The sequence below is a fragment of the Rhodnius prolixus genome, unplaced genomic scaffold, assembly GCF_049639745.1.
Source record: "Rhodnius prolixus isolate KJV_2025 unplaced genomic scaffold, Rpr scaffold_9, whole genome shotgun sequence".
Classification (NCBI taxonomy): Eukaryota; Metazoa; Arthropoda; class Insecta; order Hemiptera; family Reduviidae; genus Rhodnius; species Rhodnius prolixus.
The window spans coordinates 15,191,265-15,211,798 of NW_027411604.1; the positions used below are offsets into that span (position 1 = coordinate 15,191,265).

General features: G+C 33.1%; 3 protein-coding genes and 1 long non-coding RNA gene across 4 annotated transcripts in view; 3 read left to right on the forward strand and 1 right to left on the reverse strand.

Annotated features, from left to right (window-relative positions):
- The window catches only part of LOC141454703 (uncharacterized), a 670,160-nt gene that overhangs the window by 619,264 nt on the left and 30,362 nt on the right, over window positions 1–20,534 (forward strand). Inside the window, exon 4 of the mRNA XM_074129221.1 lies at window positions 11,128–11,224. The gene's annotated coding sequence lies outside the window, so the exon portion shown is untranslated. The remainder of the gene's footprint in view (window positions 1–11,127; window positions 11,225–20,534) is intronic.
- On the forward strand, window positions 159–1,156 carry LOC141454705 (kallikrein-1E2-like). The gene has a single exon (XM_074129227.1). It carries the CDS (start codon window positions 205–207, stop codon window positions 1,111–1,113), a length of 909 nt encoding a protein of 302 aa, XP_073985328.1. The 5' UTR covers window positions 159–204; the 3' UTR covers window positions 1,114–1,156.
- On the forward strand, window positions 1,004–3,342 carry LOC141454706 (chymotrypsin-1-like). The gene is made up of 2 exons (XM_074129228.1): window positions 1,004–1,143; window positions 2,463–3,342. The coding sequence occupies exons 1-2, from the start codon at window positions 1,113–1,115 to the stop codon at window positions 3,275–3,277; spliced, it is 846 nt and encodes a 281-aa protein (XP_073985329.1). The 5' UTR covers window positions 1,004–1,112; the 3' UTR covers window positions 3,278–3,342.
- LOC141454707 (uncharacterized) lies at window positions 1,336–8,864 on the reverse strand. The gene is made up of 3 exons (XR_012458905.1): window positions 8,731–8,864; window positions 2,869–3,095; window positions 1,336–1,491 (listed from the first exon to the last, which is right to left on the reverse strand). It is a non-coding gene; the product is annotated as an uncharacterized lncRNA (long non-coding RNA).

Sequence of the window (20,534 nt, forward strand, 5' to 3'; positions counted from 1 at the left end):
TGTAGAACAAGAAAATCAAACGAACTACTATTTTTAACTAAGAAATTACTAATAGCACACAACACTTTTTCCAATATTTACTATTTGAAAGTTAAATAACATATGATTTAAATACTTATGCTTAATTTATTAAATAAAATATGATCTAATTTTTTAAAGAAATAAACACACGTGATAATTTTATGTTTAATAAAGATTATAAAAATGATATTTACTAAATTTTATTACAAAATTACAGTATTTTTATTTAACTTTTTTGTGTTAACAGTTAAAGGTAAAGAATATGAGAACAGAACTTATGCAGGAAAAGAAATCAGTATCTATTCGAGCCCGTATACAGTCTTTTTAACTCCAATTGGCTGCACTGGGGCGTTGATACATGAAGAATGGATACTGTCTGCCGGACATTGTTTCCTTGGTCAGGATATATCAGAACTTTACGCAGCACTTGGTGCATCGGATAGCAAGAAGGCCCGTTATTATATTAAGGTGGATACTATCTTCTTTAATCCACATTTCCGTGAAGTTAAAACTTTATCCGATTTAGCTTTACTGGCTAGATATGATATGGCACTGGTCAAATTAATAAGACCCATAACATTAGCTCGAGATGTACAAATCTTGGAATTAGAAACACAAGATTGGCCAAATCAACGAAGATTATGTAAACTTGCTGGTTACGGAATTAATACTTTCAGCGATACAAAACTGCGTTCATCTCAATTCTATTTAAGCACGAACTGTGGCTGTGTAACAAATTATAATATCTTATGTGCTGATGCTTTTGGAGGTGGCGATTCACCATGTTATGGTGATTCTGGTGGTATTGTGGTGTGCGATGGTAAAGGTACGGCGATAACTTCTCGCGGCATACCACATATATATTGCACTGATAAATCTGCAGCAGCGAAAGAATTACGTGGTCAAGTTTGTGGACAAACGAACTTCTACTATGTGTTCACACATATTCGATCCAATTTCTTTTGGTTAAAAAATTTCTTGACGAAAAATGGTGCCAGCAAACTCACAAATAATTGTTTACAATTTTACCTGATCCTTATTGGTCTGCAAATGGGTTTTCTGTTAACAGGATTAACGTATTTAAATGGATAATGGACGAAGATAAAGCACTAATAAAAAGAGGTTTATTAACTTACCTTTGTCTAATTTGTTAATAAGATAACGTCAATATTGTTACTTCGCTAGAGGCGAGGGTACTGCTTACTCTCCCTTTTTTGGTTCTTTCAAAACTCTTCATTTTCCACATTCCTGGATTTTTACGGTTTTGTAGATTATCATTTGTTGCGACAAATCGACTAAAACTAAGATCCAAACGGTTAATACCAAAATATCTAAAACACCCTTTTACATGGCAGAAAGTGGGAGAGGGACCTCTACCCCACATTATGATGCAGACGATAATGAAGTGAAAGGCGAACCAATCCGCGAAGTTATTCACGGCTAAGTTCAAGGAATACGTGCTGGTGAAATCTGCAAATGAAGAAAGTTTGCAACAATAAAAATGAAAGCCAAGTATTTAATTAAGTACTAATATTCTATTAACAACCATTTATGCTAAATTTAAAATACAAATTTATTAAATTTTGTAATCAAAAATAGTCATCCAGTCTTAAACTCATTGGAAGAACACTTAAAGTCACCTAAACAGTAAGTAAAGTAAGGAGTCATGCCTACCTTTTTAGGCGGGCATTACGTCCAACTTACCAATTAGGTATCGCGTTCGGAGGCGACTACCAAACATACTTCACTATAAATTCCTCATATTAACCATTAAATAAAATCTAAGGCTTAGACCAGTACCACAATATATCTTAGCATTGCGGGAAATAACTGCTCGGCTATTGGTGACGCCTATATTGTTACTCATTTATTTTGTAGCTGAAATCCCAGATGACCACTAGTTTAAACATAATGTGCATTCAGACACAAAGCAAGTTTTACAGTCATCTTCAAATCCTCAGAATTAAGTTTCTCGTTTCAGGGATCTTTGATATCCTCTCATGGATATTCGTAATCCTAACAAAACTTCACCGACGCTCGCCCAATACAGAAGAAGTTGTTATAAACTTTGCAAACAGCAGATAGGGTTATTCTTTTGGTGGCTGGTAACTCGAAAAAGAATGCCTGATGTAACAAACTAAACAAAACTAATAGATTTTCACAGATATTTAAAATGTTTGTACAAAAACTAGTTCAGAAGGGAGCCACAGAATATGTTTTATGACGCAATTGATCCTGCACTTCTAATTACCTAATTAAGCGTTTATTACTTCATTTTTTAAAAATATTTAATAGTTAATTATCAAATAAAATATGATTTAATTTTTTAAAGAAATAAACACACGTGATAATTTTATGTTTAATAAAGATTATAATAATGATATTTACTAAATTTTATTACAAAATTTCAGTATTTGTATTTAACTTTCTTGTGTTAATAGTAAAAGGTAAAGAATATGAGAACAGAACTTATGCAGGAAATGAAACCAGTATCTATTCGAGCCCGTATACAGTCTTTTTAATTCCAATTGGCTGCACAGGGGCGTTAATACATGAAGAATGGATACTATCTGCAGGACATTGTTTGCTTGGTCAGGATGTATCACAACTTTACGCAGCAATTGGTGCATCGGATAGCAAGATAGCCCATTTTTATATTAAGGTGGAGACTATCTTCTTTAATCCAAATTTCCGTGAAGTTAAAACCGTATCCGATTTAGCTTTACTGGCTAGATATGATATGGCACTGATCAAATTAATGAGACCCGTAACATTAGCTCGAGATGTACAAATCTTAGAATTAGAAACAGAAGATTGGCCAAATCATCCAAGATTATGTAAACTTACTGGTTACGGAATTAATATTTTCAACGATACAAAACTGCATTCATCTCAAATCTATTTAAGCAGAAACTGTGGATGTATATCGGATCCTCATGTATTATGTGCCGAATTTGGTATGGGCGATTCACCATGTTACGGTGATTCTGGTGGTATTGTGGTGTGCGATGGTAAAGGTGCGGCGATAACTTCTCGCGGCATACCACATATGTATTGCACTGATGAATCTGAAGCTGAAAAACAATTCCGGGGTCAAGTTTGTGGACTAAAAGACTTCTACTATGTGTTTACACAAATTCGAGAAAATTTTTTTTGGCTAAACGATCATTTGACGAAAAACGGTGGTATCAAGCTCACCAATAATTGTTTACAATTTTACCTGCTGCTTATTGGTCTGAAATGTGTTTTCTGTTAACAGAACATATTTAAATGGATAACGGACGAATATAAAGCACTAATAAAAAGAGGTTTATTAACTTACCTTTGTCTAATTTTTAATTTATTTTTATTTATTTATTTATTTATTAAACTGGTTTACCCTTTATACGGTATACAGTTGGAGATGGACCTCGGCAATTACCAAAAATAAATAAGTAAACGGAATACATAATTATTAAAACGAAACAGAAATAGAAATAATAAGATTTAAATTTTAACATAAGAAAGTAATGTCATACGGCAAAAGATAAACAAAAATACATAATGGTACCAACAGTACAAAAAATAAACAAAATAAAAAATACTTCAATGAACTTAATAAAAAGCAGAAAATTCGAATCCTCCCATTTAAACATTAATAAGTTCAAGATAACTTAGCAAAAGACAAAATTATAATAATAAAAATTTAAAAAAGGCAAGAATAGTAAAATAATCAATAAAATTATACTTAGAAAGATTTTAAATATTAACAAAATATACTTATAAATTTAAAAATATTTAGACAGAAAATCATAATTGTCTATAGCACAACAATATTTTTGTATGAGCGGATCCTCTACATGATGAAAGAGTAGGACACCTTGCGATGTCATGAGCAATGTCATCAGGTTCCTTTAACGAGCACAGTGACATAATTTATCACTATTAAAATCAAATTTTTAAAGCTTTAGTTAAAGTACAAAATAAGGTTTGTGATAAAATGAATTTCTATTATTTGTTTACGTACATACATCCAAATTTACTGTGGTTTGTAGTAGAGTGGATTTAGGGGTTCTGGCACACCTAAAATACAAAATGGCGTTTTAAGAAGCGTTAAGAAATTATAAGGTACAACCCAACGAACAAACAAACCGAAACGAAAACCCTGATCCCTAAGTTCCTAAGAACCATAGTAAACGCCTCCTACCTCGCCATTACACACCGACCTAAAATGTTCCCTCTGATGCTTAATCCCGTTAACTTAAAATATCAAAACAAAATTAGCTTCCCATCTCAATCCACTAATCCGCACTCTTTTATCCAGAACTCAACCAACTAATCCTCCTGCACGTCACACAGACTTCGAAAATAATCAGTAAGCTAAGTTGGATTTAAACTGGTTTCGAATTTTTCTGGATAAAAAACAAGAATTGTTTTCAACTTAAAATAGAAATTTAAATGTTTTTGTTTTTTATAATTAAAAAATACAAGAAAGAATATAGTACATAATATATGTACAAGTGTACATATATTATGTACAAGTGTACATACATAAAATTATTAAAATAAAAAATACTGTGGCTGCGTCATGGACCCGGCCGTGTGTTGTACGTGAATACGTTTACGTAACGGGTTATATTTTTTATATAAAATATTTTTATTTATGTATTTAGGATGAAACAATGTGTCTTCATAATCGACGGTCGAACACAATCTATGCCTATACAGTCCGTTGTCGATGTAGAAGCGATTTCATCATCCACTTGCATAATTTCAACCGGCCCCAGCTGCAGATGTACTGACACCGTCGTTGATACGCTCGGCCGCATTCATTCTTTTACGTTCCCGGCACAGCTTGAATCGGTCATAAGGTGTTTTATTATTACCATTCGATTGTTCTTGAGAAGCCCTTTCCAACCGTATACGATCTCTGTATTTGGTTTTGACTTTTCAACACGTACAGGCCGACATTATATATTTTTGATAATATTTTTTTATTCTAACACCTTATTATATTCACTGTAACTATTTTACACTAATGTTTTATATACAATCGATAGATGGTGACGACAGCTGACGATTAAAACTTAAACGAACATCGTAGCTTCTCCAAGTCAAAAGTTATACTAATTGCAAATCTCGATACGCAGCAAAATGATCTCAAAATGGCGGCGCTTCCCCCTCCACCGCGCGCGATACGTCACAGTCCTTGCTTATCGTAATGAACTCTTTGATCCTTTAGCTATCCAGTGGTCTAAATTAATTTTGGATGTAGACGATAGATTCGAAACTATAATGCCAAACTATATCCCCCGATTTTGTTATCATTAGGTTTTTTGGATTGCCTCCATATGACAGCAAATTTAAAGACGTATTCACGTTAAAACATTAACACATTTAAGTCATTATACATTAATACTCTTAAAAATTACAGAAGTCAAAAAATGTTTAACATTCAACTGTTTAATATGTAAATTATTCATTTATCTCTTATTCTGTTTAACAAAATATGACTTCAAACAACAAAGAACTTCAATAGATTTACTATTTAGCCAAGTCCTTACCAGCACTTTTACTTACATTTAAATATTTTTAGCAAATTAATAAATAAGTGTACAGGTATATTTAAAACCAAAGCCGCCAGTTCCCTTTTAGCGAAGAGTGTACCTGCCCGAACTGTTGTTTTGAATATTTTAAAAGCGAGAAAATGTAACTCTTAGCCTGTAATAGCTAGGTTGTACAATTCGATTGTTGATGGTGTACTTTTATACAGGGTGTTCAGCATAAGACTACGGTAACTTCGGGAGGCGATTCTGGGCATCATTTCCAACAAAAAATTCTATATAAACTATGGCACGATTCGGCTCCGTTTTGTAGAAATTTTTAATTTTATGTTTTTTCAAGGTATCACTACTTTTTAGCAAACAGATGCCTATATTTCTCAAACAATTAAAGCTACAGCATTTTCAATAAGCTCATTAGAAAGAAGGTTAAATTTCCTTTTAAATAAGCTAATTTATGTTTCGAAATAATGATATTACGTATTTCACTTTGTGGCCCAAACATAAGGAATAGCAAGTTTCTAATTTTTTCCCAAAAACTTTGACTTCCTTTTTCTCAAAAACATTTTATATGGAAAAACCGTGCACTATTCAGGAAAAACATCTACATACGATCACCTTTCGAAAGGTATACAATGCATAGGGGTTATTTTAAAAATTTATGCAGAAATCTCTGATTAATTGCAAAAAAGTGGGCCTCAAAACAGCGTCGGCATTATGAAAGGAATTCTCCTACCTTAAGAATTTAATTGATCAGAATCATCAAATCCAGTACGAATTTTTGCAAACGTGTAAATTAATAATTAATTTATATTAAGAAGTGAATTCGAAAGTATAAAATTTACAAAATAAATTATAAAAGTAAATTAAAAGAAGAAATTGGTGTATGACGTTAAATGAGTGTTAGGTACCAATTTCGAAAGAAAGGATTTTCGTTTAACGAGTTTAGATCTGTGTGTTGTTCTTTAGATAATTAAAAAAATGTGCTAAATATGTGAATAAAACACAGATTTTCTTGAACTACACAATAAACTTTTGGGAACAAGGAGGTTGTGAAAAGCTAATGAATAAGCCGAGAACTTACTTATCGCTCTAATCTCCAAGTTAAAAACACAAGTTGAGTAAAGTTCATTATTTGATAAATTAAGGAATAAGATTGATCCTTTACATGAAAGATATTGATCACTTAAATATGTGGCAGGAGGTTTCCAATTTTTTTGGTAATTAAACGCAACTCTCCCAAAATTACCAAATAATTATTAAACCTTCTTGTTTGTAACAGATGTAAAATTAATTTTTAGCCATTTTGTGCATGCTTGTGAACATCTAAAGCTCTTAACATTTGATTTTTCTTAGAAAAATCACTCGGAAAACGACTTAATTCCCGATATTAAGAAAAATACTAGCTTTACAGCCTTCGCAATATTTTTAGTAGAAAGGGGATGAAAAAAATACATAAAAATGACCTATCGCGTGCTCTTCTTTCTCTTTGATAACAAGTTAAAAAATTGAAATATGATTAATAAATACCAGATTTTGAAATAACTTAGCACCTTTAATTTTAAAGATATTGAATTGTGGTTTCCGGTTTCTTTCATAACTTTCTATGCTCTTTAAAAGTGTGTAGATGAAAATTGGGGTCAACTGCGAACCCTTACTTTTGGTCGCGCGTCAGCCGCGTATGCGGGCGGGAATCTAAAATCAGGTCACATATTCTGAAACTATAGGTGACGGGCAACAAATTTTTCCTCTACCATTTTTTGCTCAGATCAACCGTTTAAGCATGAAATGCATTTGAGCCATCTTAAAATGAACACCCTGTATATGTATGTAACCGTACGAGGCTCTTAGCTATGAAATTTTTTATATTTCTATAAGCTACCAAATAAATAAATACTTAAAACCGATCTTCTTCTTTTTAACAGAAAAACTGGTTTTCGAATTCCAAAATTTTCTTTAAAAAAAACGATTTTTAGAACCCGACAAACCCTAAAGCTAAGCCTTGGAGCTTTAAATGGAACACCAACTTCTCTGCTCGTACTTAAATTTCAAAACCTGGAACAAGTTTTGTACCCTTCTATTTTGGTTTAACTCTCCCAAAGAACTCCTTTGTTCTTGGGTTGAACACTTACCTATTTCGTTTCCTACTTATTTGACTGTTGAAAATTTTAATAATTTGTATTCGGTTTAAAAAAATTAAAATTCCTAATAACTCTATTATAAAGTTAATCGCAAATAAAAAGAGACTATTTTATAAAAAAAAATAATAGCTGCATGAACGTAAAATATGTATCTATAAAAATATTTTTAATTCGATGAACAGTTTTGTGCGCTTATATTAACATAACAACGGAAAGGTCACATTGGCTTAAAATATAGAAAAGACAAAACCATGTGAATATGTGCATTCATACTGATGTACAAACGTACAAAGATCGGCTGACATATCACGTTTAATATGGGTCCGCCACGCTTTGCACAGTTTATGGTATTATCTTCTTAGTCCAGCCAGCATCTAAAGGATGTTAACGACAATATGAAACTGTTTTTTTTTTACTTTCGTGGTCCATCGTCCATGTTCCGTATCAACAAATATATTATTAAATATTTATTATTATTCCCATTAACGTATTGAAAGTCACATTAGTCGGGGCAAACTTCTAAAGCAGTCTTCTGCTTTTGGGATACAAGAACTCTTCTGACAATTCCAGAAGTCGCCTGTAATGATGCACCTTTTTTGGGCAAGTTTTCAGGACAATTATTATGAAAGGAAGCCCAGTTTTTTGTTTTGAAAGATTTTTACAGAAAAATATTTTTTGGGTGGGCTTAACTATGCGAAGTTAAGACCATAAAATGCTTCCCTTTTTTTTTTTTTTTTACAAAAACTATTTATAGTTCACCACCAAAACTATAATGGGAAATCCCTTAAATTTGGAAAACCACAAGCAATAAAGCATCATCATTTGAGCCATTCGTAGCAAAAACTCGATTAACTCCATAAAAGAAAATGCTGTGAAATAATGTAAATGTTTTTTGTTTAAATTCGCGTTTATAATATAATAAATTCAAATAAATCTACCGTTATCATTCAGCGCCTCCAACTGTATCCATTCTTATTTATCTTATTTATTTCTATTATTATTCAAACAATATAATGGTCCATACTAACATTTCAGCCTCCTCTTTGATTTGCTGTTCATCCTGATAATCATAGCTGAGACTCGCTATCTCTCATAATCTAAAACCCCATTAAATGAGCCATTAAAATTTGGATCTTTTTTATTAAAAAAAAAAAAATGAAATTAGGCCAGCTGGAAAGCAAGTACAAATAAGTGTTTAATTTTTAAACGGAAAATGGGTAAATAAACCCTCATGAAAATTAAGAAAATTCTCATTTTAATCCATTCAACTTATTAAGCATAAAATATAAATAACTGGTTGAGAATCTTTGTATTAATTTTACTTTTTATAGTTCTCAATAATGAAAAATACATACATATATATAGATTACATTTTTCTACGTATTTATTGTAAAGGCTGTGGAATTTATTAAAAATTAACTGGAAGTATTAAATAGTACCTGATACAGAACGCATTGTTTTGCATTTTAACGTAAAAAATACCTCAAATAAGTTGTTAACATCTAAATGATTGACTAAACACTTATCGTCCTTAGTCCTTTAGTAATGGCCATAATAAGATACCGTTCAAGATTGATGGCAGAGAAGTAGCCAACTTCATTGCTCCTCCTCACTTGCTAAGATCACCCCCCAGCACATACTATGACGACAAGTGGAAGACTTTTAAGATGCCCTATTTTTGTATAGCGCTTTAGGCGAGTGTAAGCAAAGTGGAGGTAAAAGCGGTACACAACTTGACATGATTAACCAAAATTTATTAAAGAATCAACCCACTTGTTGACAAAAATTGGCATCTATTTACAAAAACAGAGTATTTATCTTTATTTCAAGAAAAATCAATATCATTAAAACGACCAGAGCCATACTAGATGTTAATTATAATCTGCTAAAGATTGATCGCGAATTGGACCAATACTAGCTGGCGGAAATGAAGTACGTTAGATTGTATTTTGTTGCTAGACTCTTCAATTGTTTACTTAAGACTGTAAGAAACCGATAAATTCATATAAGAGCCTAAAATCTGACTGGAATAGTGAAGATTTAGCCTTTTCGTTTCATTCCTCCTTCAAAAAACCAACTGTGGCTGTGTCACGGACACGGCCGTGTGTTGTACGTGAATACGATTACGTAAGGGTTATATTTTTTATATAAAATATTTGTATTTATGTATTTAGGATGAAATCAAGGAAACAAATAATTACTGTGTTACAATATAACTTTATTAATTATAGGTCTGTTTTACGAAAAGTACGACACAATAATGGCATACAAGATATATCGAGATTTCTGGTAAACGTTAAATCAATATAGTTATTACCTAACGTTGTTGGAGAAGTTTCAATATAAGACAAATTGAACTCGCTGAGCATGAAGTCGAGCAATGAGCGGTTTAGAGAGACATCAACATTAAAGTCTCCAACTATCATAATTGGTGTAGTAAGATCAGGCTCGTAAAAGGGTATAATTTTAGAGATGATTTTGGAATATTTTAACAACGATCGTAACATAAAGAGTTTAATTTCTGCTAACGCTGTGCCGGGATGGATATACACACGCCCGAGTACAAATTTGAAGCTGCCATTGGCCTTTTTCGTTTACTAGACAGACATCACCAGCTTTTGCGTCTTTCATTTCCAAATAAATTTCCGAAATGTCAATGTTAACTCTATTACAAACAGTGAAGCTATTGATGTTGTGATAAATGGCGACTCCACCGGCTTTGCGACTTTTACCATTCGATTGTTCTTGAGAAGCCCTTTCCAACCGTATACGATCTCTTCATTTGGTTTTGGCTTTTCGACTCGTATAGGCCGACATTATATATTTTTGATATTTTTTTATTCTAACACCTCATTATATTCACTGTCACTATTTTACACTAATGTTTTATATACAATCGATAGATTGTGACGACAGCTGACGAATAAAACTTAAACTAACATCGTAGCTTCTCCGAGTCAAAAGTTATACTCATTACAAATCTCGAATCGCAGCAAAATTATCTCAAAATGGCGGCGCTTTCCCCTTCACCGCGCGCGATGTGTCACAGTCCTCGCTTATCGTAATGAATTCTTTGATCCTTTAGCTATCCTGTGGTCTAATTTAATTTTGGATGTAGACAATAGATTCGAAACTATAATGCCAAACTGTATCACCCGATTTTGTTATCATTAGATTTTTTGGATTGCCACCATATGATTCAAATTTAAAGACGTATTCACGTCAAAAATATGCCAAATACTAGATGTAAACTCTCTTCAAAACAGTTATAGGCGCTATTGGTGAAGTATTGATAAAAAATTAGATCTGTAACAGAAAAACGCATTTTAATGTCTCATTTATTCAAAAAGTTTTAAAGTAACAATGTTAATTGACTATTTATTTTATAAAAAAAATTAAGATAAAATGAAATTCTTTGTTTACAGTTCCTGATGAGGCACAGAAAGTCTACAAAAAAGGTTAAAAAGCGGATTGTTGCAGAGTCATCGAGAAGATAGATTTGATTATTCAATTAAAATACAGGTGAATTTCAGTTTTAATATTTTATTTTTCCAATTTCCTTTTATAAATGTCATGGAAAAGGTATAAATCAAAAGGAGAGGTAAATTATAAATTGGGAAATAGAGATAGTACTATGAGCAAATGGATAAGAGTTTAAGTAAGCAGTTACAGAATAATGGCAGATAGTAACCATCTTGTATCTATCTCCCTCGAATGAGTCCAAGAAGAAGCTGATTAGTTGATCAAATAAAGGAAGATAGTTCGACAATCCATTTTGTACACCCAGCCCGTTATTTACCGTTAGCCATATTCTCTTTATCTTAAAATTTTATTTCAGTTCCCTATTTTGGTTAATGTAATTACTCCTTGTACTATTACATCCCTTTTACTGTTTAATTGCCGTTCATTACACTATTTTTGCTAATTAATCTGTCGTTATTTCTTCTACTCCTTCCTAAATTCTATTCTATAATCCGCTGGCTAAAATAACTGAGAAAAGGCTACGATAATAAAAATGGAAACCATTTTTCTTACTTTTGTGAGAAGTACAGGGTGCGGCGCCAAAATCCGGACCAAATATACATTTTTTTTCCAAACATATTATTGATTGCGAAAACGAAAAGGTTTACAAAAATTTTTTATCCACATTGTAAGGTCATAAAGAACACATTTACTCAATGGATCCCCCGCTACCTTGAATGACCGCCTCCATTCTCGGTGTGAAGACTGTGCAGGCGCGCTTTAATGTGTCACGGTCCTTATCAGGGCGAATGCCGCTTCAATAGCGGCTCTCAATGATGCGACGTTTTGATGTCTGGACTTGTTAGTGTCCCTTACAACTACGTAGTAGTCCAAAGGGTTCAAATCTTGGCTGTTGGGAGGCCAGTATTCTTGTCCGATCACCAATTTTGCACCAAATGACTTGTATGTTATTGGCGTCATACGGCTTTCCAGACGACACAGTGTCCATCCACACGGCTTCACTATATTTGTCAGAACACAATTAATGCAGAATAAACTTCTTTTGTGTCATTTTCCCCGTTGTTAAAGAAATGCGGTGGCATAACATCATCCTAACATGTGAACATTCGCGGGAAATTTCGTTCTTGCCAACAATGAGGACATCTTCGGGGACGTGCGCGAGCCAGCGGTCATTCCTTCGATTGATTTTCGTCTCCACAGCAAACACTTTCTCGTCAGAAAAAAACCTGAGTTGTCCGGCAGCATTGTTTCTTAAGGAACACAAAAGCAGATTGGAGCGTTCAACTCGCTTTGTCCTGGCGGCTTTGGTAAGCATCTGTTTCACTTTAATTGTGTAAAACTTATAGCGGAGGTCTTCCTCGACGATTTGCCGCATAGTTTTTTTCGTTCACATCAACAACCGACGACATTTTTCGGATCAACTGCACTGGATCTTCAAAAATCAGCTCCTGAGCCCATTGAATGATGTCGGGCTCCTTCGAGTGTGTTTTTCTCGCCGGTGTTGCAAAACCTTCGTTGGACTTATTATACTTCGCGATGACATCATACACAGTCGATTTCGGGTACCCGAAGAACCGAATTATTTCTGTCACCGAGCGCCTAGCGCGAACACTTACGATAATCGCGGCTCTACGGTTATACTTGGTTTCAATATTGTGACTGTTTAGAGGTTATAATGGTTTAGTGTACATGCGTCAAGCTATATGAACGCTAATCGCGACATCTACCAGTGGTATAGAAAAGCGGGAATCACAATTTGTATTTTGTCCGGATTTTGGCGCCGCACCCTGTATTAGGATTACAAAATTTTATTCTAGAATACTCTTATACCGCCAAAAAAAAATATGAGACCCAAATTTTCAGTTATTTTCACGACTAGAAGCGAAATACTGGAAGGCTTCTCCAGATAGCTAACCAATCCGACCCCCTGTTTCTCCAATCCTCATCACAAAACTAACAACAAATAGCTCTTAAATTAATTCAGATCATTGAGAAGTGAGAACCAATTTACATTACCAAAATTTGCATTAAAATTCAAACCTTTTATGATCAATTGAAAAATTAAATAAGCATTTCTAATTTAATTAAAAATATGAAAGCGTTGTAACTCAGCCTCCTTGATCGATAATTTGCATAAAATATGCCCTAGGGGGCAGTGATTGAATATATAAAATCAATAAAAACTAATTGATATAGGTAAGATGATGTTCTGAAAGGTTTCTAAGGTCGAGGACCTTTTTGTTAAAAATTTGCAATCTTTAAGTTTACCAAAAAAATTCAATTTTTTTTTTTAGAGTAATCTAAAGTCGATTTCAAGTAGCATCGATATTTATTTGACCTCTGCAACGGTTAATTAACCTTTTATCTATAGCAAAGTCCTGAGGTTATGGTTAAAATTTAATTTGCTAAATGTAAAGAAGGGAATGAAATGCTCAACTCTGGACCAAAAAAGAAATCAGACATTTTTGATTGGACGTTTATTGCAACTAGTAATAAAATTCAGTTGATTTACAATCTTGTAAAACTAAAAATTAATTTTGGAATTTATTATAGGAAAACGCGAATTTTATTTTGATTTTTTAATTATTTATTATTTATTTAAATCAATGGCGGCAGGTGTTCAGTTTGCTCGGTTGCACTAACCACCAATTAAAAATTAACAGAAAAATGTATAATATTTCAACATAAGATTATTCAAACGCTGAATGTTGCACAGGTTTTAATGTAACTCGTCATTTTTTTTTCTTTTCGTTTGTTAATTATCTGTAAGGAAATCCAATGAACTAAACGTGTAGAGAGAATTTAAATTTTGAATTGTATGATGAGGATGCAGTAATGCTGCAGCGCTGATTGGTGCAACCAAAAAATGCCTATGAACTCCAAAGATTGCGGAAATGTGAAAATTCTATTTGAATTTGCCAAACTACGAGGGTCGTTTGAAAAGTCCGTGCAAAGTCAGAGAGATAGCACCACTGGCGCGTATCGAGGTTATGTTTAGTTAGTAGCATCTCTTGGAAGAACACACACCAAGTTTCAGCCAGATCGGTCTATTTCTTTGTGTTTGGCATTCGTTTGAATCGAGAAAGTCGAGTGATTTTCAAAAAATGGACGAAAAAGAATTTCGTGTGTTGATTAAACACTACTTTATGAAAAGCAAAACGCCTCAGGAGACTAAAGAGAAGCTTGATAAACATTATGGTGTCTCTGCACCTTCGATTAGAACAGTTTATAAGTGGTTTCAAAATTTTCGGAGTGGCCATATGGGCACAAGTGACGCTGAACTTTCTGGGCGCCCTGTTGAGGTTACTACTCCAGAAATCATTGATAAAATCCATGATATGGTGATGGATGACAGAAGAGTGAAGGTGCGTGAGATTGCTAGTGCTGTGGGCATCTCGAATGAACGGGTACATAATATTTTGCATCAACATTTGGATATGACAAAGCTATCCGCAAGATGGGTGCCGCGATTGCTTACGCTTGACCAAAAACGAAATCGTGTGAAGTGTTGCAAGGACGGTTTGCACCTGTTCCAGAAGAATCCGCAGGACTTTAAGCGTCGTTTCGTCACTGTGGATGAAACATGGATACATCACTAAACTCCTGAATCTAAACAATGGGTTATCAAGGGGGAATCTGCGCCAAAAAAGGCGAAGACCGTTCCTTCGGCCGGGAAGATTATGGCGACTGTCTTTTGGGATTCGCAAGGAATAATCCTCATCGACTATCTGGAAAATTGGACCGTTTGAAAACCGAGCTGCAAGAAAAACGGCCACGATTGGCCCACAAAAAAGTCCTTTTTCATCACGACAACGCACCAGCTCACACCTCAGCAGTTGTGGTCGCAAAATTAATGGAAATAGGGTTCCAACTCGTTTCACATCCCCCCTATTCTCCAGACTTGGCTCCCTCGGACTACTATTTGTTCCCCAATATGATGAAATGGCTGGCGGGAAAAAGATTTTATTCAAACGAGGAGGTGATTGCAGAAACGAATGGCTATTTTTCAGACTTGGACAAATCCTATTATTCGGAAGGGATCAACAAACTAGAGCAGCGTTGGACGAAGTGTATAAGCCTAAAAGGAGACTATGTTGAAAAATAAAAAAGGTTTACCCCAAAAAATTAAGTAGTTTTTATTTTTGCACGGACTTTTCAAACGACCCTCGTACTTACTATGTTGAAAGTGGAATTCAAAAAGTCGTCTACTTAGATTCATTATTATTTTATTTACAGTCTCTAATTAGATAAGAATATTTCCATTTAGTATTGACTTTAGCTAGAACTGCGCTTTAATTTGGGTTACAAATATTATTTGAACAGGGTTTTGTTTTACAAATTAATAAAGATAATTATACTAATTAATAAATTCATTTATTTATTAACATGGCTTCGACCAAATTTAGATTGTGCAAGATATAGAGGAATTCCATATCAACAAGAAGAGATCTCATCTTAAGATGCAAAAAATGAATACTGGTTTTATCAGCGGCTGCAACCTCTTCATTTCTTCTTTAGGCAGCCACCACTAATTGAAACTGTCTCTTTAAATCTTCAATCCAAAAATTTTCTTTGTTGTTTTTTTTTTAGATATCCATCCAAACATGCCTCGGCTCCCAAAGAATTAATTTAAAGCGCTCATCTCACCAAAAATTCCCAATTAAATGCAGTTAATGAATCATCTTTTGGTGAACATCATTGTGTCGATCATTTCTAAATTGTCTGAGAGCTAAACTATGCATATATAAAGACCTAAATCTTTAAATAATACATTAACATCTTTTTGCATTAAATTAACTTCAATTCTGACCAAATTTCTAGACGCAGTCTGTTCATCTAAATAGGCTCTCTTTTAATATATATCATTGTAAAGACAAAAAACAAGGGTTTAGCAACCGTATCTTTTATTGTAATTATTTGTCAGTCTAATTTACTGCACTTCTCTGGGCAATTTACAGAAAAGAGATTCCTTTCTGCTCCTCTAGACTGCAGCACGTGGTAGTTTTACTGTAACAGTCACTCCTTATAAGAAGCCATATTTTTGGGCACTATAATATATAATTCTTTTTCAGGCCCTTAAGGCAACCAACCAGAAATTCCCATTCATTTACATAAAATTTAAATATATATATTTTTTTTATTCGTTTAATACAATACTAAGTATCCATCCAATATCTTTATGCATGTATATGTTCGTAAATACAGTGGAATATATAATTTTTATAATTTGGCGACTATTTGTCAGTGAAAATGAGTTTCTATTTTCGCTTTTTTCGAAAGAGAAAACATTTAAATAAGGTTTAAATTTGGTATTTTACACTGGAACCATTTTGGGAAAGTGTAAACTTTACTGAGTTGATAGTTTAATTTTTCAATTATTTGACGTTTTATTTAAAACGTGAGGTCGATAAAGAGATTTGACAAAGATTTAGAAAATGTTATGGCAGCTGAAAAGATGGAGTTGACAACCACCTTTCGCTTGTAATTACTGTTTTATTAGATTAGTGCAGTTTTCAATTAATTAATTAGGTTTTTCATTTTTTTTTTTTAAATATACAGTGGTAAAAAAAAGGATAAAAGGTAGATTTGGGTGGAGCCTAATTTGGTCAGACTAGATTCTCCTTATTTTTACAGAAATCCACGTACAACCATCGCATCCAGACTTAGCCGTTTGCTGGTACAATTAAGAAACTTTATTAAATTCTTATTTCAGTTAAAAATTATATTTAAAACATTAAAAGAGAGGGTGAAAAATGCTATAATAAAAATTCAAAACTTTGTCAGAATTTACAGGCAGGAAATGCAGCGTTGTCCCTATTTATAAATAATAAGATAAATGATTTACAAGTACTGTCTTGTTTTTGCATTGGACAATCAATTGGTTATTGTGATTTTCTAACAGTTAATCACTCCTTAATCTTGTTATCTGTTATTCAATGTTAATCCATAATGTGAAAATCTATCTAACGTTTTAAAATAATTCTTCTATTATCTAATCCGTTATATTTATCCACTACAGCGCAGGATTAATAATATTTACATAGATTTACACGATTAAATATTTACGTTCACATTTATATTTATACATATTTATCAAGATCGTGTATTTACTTTTTTTTAGAAAAAGTATATACATTATAAGGTACAAGTGTTTGAAAAAGAAGGGAAAAAAAATGAACATGGACATTTTGCTATATTATATTGTCTGTTTTGATTAATGTTCTATGATCATAGTCATTCTTTTATTATTGAAGGGTGGGAACTTAAACGGAAGTATTTGAAATAAAAAGTTTGCTAACTAGTGGGAGATTCAAACTTTAATAATAAATTATTTCTATATTTAAAGTATGGTCTCACTATTATCAAAAATAGATCATGTATTCATTTGTTTCCACCCACATTGTTAACCTTCCTATGGAGAGAAATTTATTACAGCAAAATTCTTTTAATCAGTGGAGAGTCATTCATTGCAAGAACTAGGAGAAGGTTAAGGCAGATATCAGAGTATGTTTTGGAATTGCCAAAGATCCAAGCATGTTGGAAGAGGTTTCAGCATCTTTGAAGGATAACTGACCACAACTACATTGGCCATTTCTATGTAGGAAATCAGACTGACCTGTTGGCTCTGGTATCTCTCTAAATCATTCCTCTGGAGGTACTACAGTCAAGCACATTTAATACAATAAAAAAAAAGTGGAAAACTCTTGGCGTAACCTTAAAAAGATCTACTGAGGTTCCCAAAAATATTGGCTCTGTTAATCTGTTCACTTAGTGAGAATATTGTAGCTAAGGATACCCCCAAAGAAACGTTAAAATCTTTCAAAATGTGACTCTAATTCCCCATACAGGATTGCCAGTACTATGATCTGATTTGCTTCAAATAGTTTCTAGATTTTGTCACTAAAAAAGGCTAACCTGCCTAGAATGGATTCAGCTAAAACAAACACTCGTATTAAAGCGTAATGCAAGGATTTATTCGATAAAAGTTATTGGATCTAATGCAATCTTCAGTAGACTCTTCGACAGCATCTATTCCATCCTCTACCTGGAAGTAGAATAAAATGAATTTCGAGTAATACTAGCAGAGTTCACACTTTTTCTCTGTTTTCTGGACTTATGCTTCGAAAACTAGCTGACCTAATGTGTATCTTTCACGCTTGGCGTAAAAATACAATGTTAGAAACGGAAAACAAGGAAATTCCTGTAAAACTATTGAAGTTTGTGTATTTTTCCTTTCTATCTGAATCTCAAAATCCGAAACAAAGCCGACCTAATGTGCATCTTTCACGCTTGGCGTAAAAATACAGCATTAGAAACGGAAATTCCTGTAAAACTATTGAAGATTTTTTCAAGATTATAATAGTACACGATGGGTTAAAGTTAACGTGCCTTAAATTAATATTGTTAAGATTGGGCATCTGTGACCGATAATTTTTTTGTGACGACAAATTCGGGTACGTTTTGTCGTCACAGTAATTTATTGTTACCCCAATTGTGAGATCTAAGCATCATTAACTAATTTAAATTTATCCTTAATTTTATATGGTTTAGCGTGCAAGTTTATTATCTGCCTGACCGGTTTCGGAACAGCATCCCTCATAAGAGATAGATCATCAGTTTGTTGTAGTGTTTACGACTTCACTAATGTTTCCCTCTCGCACTACACTTGTTGACAATGTTTTAATTTATTCAAGTTAAGCTGCATTCATCTTCCTTTAAAAAAGCCATTGTCTTGTCAATTCTTTTATTAAAACTGAAGTAGAAAACAATAATGGAAAAAATAAAATAAATAAATATTTCGCAATAAACAAAGATTATACATGGTCTAAGCAGCGAGCATTATTACTGTGTTGGGCTTTTCAGTCTTGGGTCGTAAAATTCTCCACATAATGTCTTAAAGGTGAAGGTAAACATATGACGTCACAAGTTAATTAAGAGATATATCCGTAATATCTTGTTCTATACTAGATATAATATTTACGATATTTATTCATATAGCCACTGCCTTCTTCCTTAAGCCTCTTTATTTAGTTGGCACGTATATACTCGTATACTTATGTACTCTGCCCTTTTACCTCTGTGCTTTAATGTTTATTTTGTTTTTATGTTAATTCCGTGTTTATTTATATATTTTCTTTTGCTTTTCAAGAAAAAGAAATGGTACAAGAAGGTAGTACTAAGGAAACAATATTTATTTATACATTCTCTTGCTGTTATTGTATACGTAAGAGCAAGTCGTGTCTAATTTCCGGCATCGACTTTTCAACGGAAATGACTTTTTAATCTGTTTCTGACTGTGGACGGTATGGCCAACATAACTCTTTAAAAAAAATCGCAGCTAGAGCAAATTTGAACTGAAGTTTAGGTGGCAAACCTGAGGCCCGAACCAAATCAGGCAAACTGAAATTGATATTTTTGGTTTTGCAGTGTTTATTCATCGCTTATTGCGCATAAATAGGCCTATAATGTTTCTTCGAATTATTTTCACGGGAAAAACTGGAAGAAGGGGGAAAGGTTTTTGCCACATCTATGACGAAAGGGATTTTGACGTCATTGTGGCTTGTGAGGTCATATACCAAAAAACGGAGAATTAAGAATTTTCCATACCATTTTCGACTGAAATGATTGGTTACGTAGATAAAATTTCACTCATAGTATTCAGATGCTTCAAATTTTTAGTGTATTGACTTAAAATATGCACTTTCTTACCTCTGTGTGGTTACTACATTAAGTTGCACTTTATCTAGGAGTCATAATTGGTATAAATCTATGTATAAATGGGTAATTTTCCTTCCACAAGACTTCTGATTAGGGTTTTAAAATTACCCGTTCAGGTGTAAGGGATTCCATTACATATATTTCCCAAAAATTCTTTTGTTTTTTCAACGGTTTTCCTTTCATAATTCTTATTAATTTGGCGATTTTAATTAAATTTCACGTCATTGGGCGACCATAATACTAGGAAAATTGTCCACGGTGATGATAATCGCTTTATATGATTCATTTTACTTCTATTGTTTACCTTGTTTGATATCATACGATCATTGGACTTTGGTGGTTTGATTTACACTTTGTACCTTTACTTATACAAAATATTTGTTCAGTTAAGTGTAGCACCTATGGAACATAGATTGATTTCAATAAAAATATTAAATTATTAATCATTAAATCTTTAAAAATCATTAAATAACAGCCCTATACAAATAAACATACAAAATGGCGGAGAACAATAGGTGAAACATGACCCACAATTTTCTTTTACCTACTTAGCGAGTAAATAACTATTATTCCCAAATTTTTTGTTTACCCTAACATTATTAGCATAAAAAACAAGTCATTGGGCAAGAAA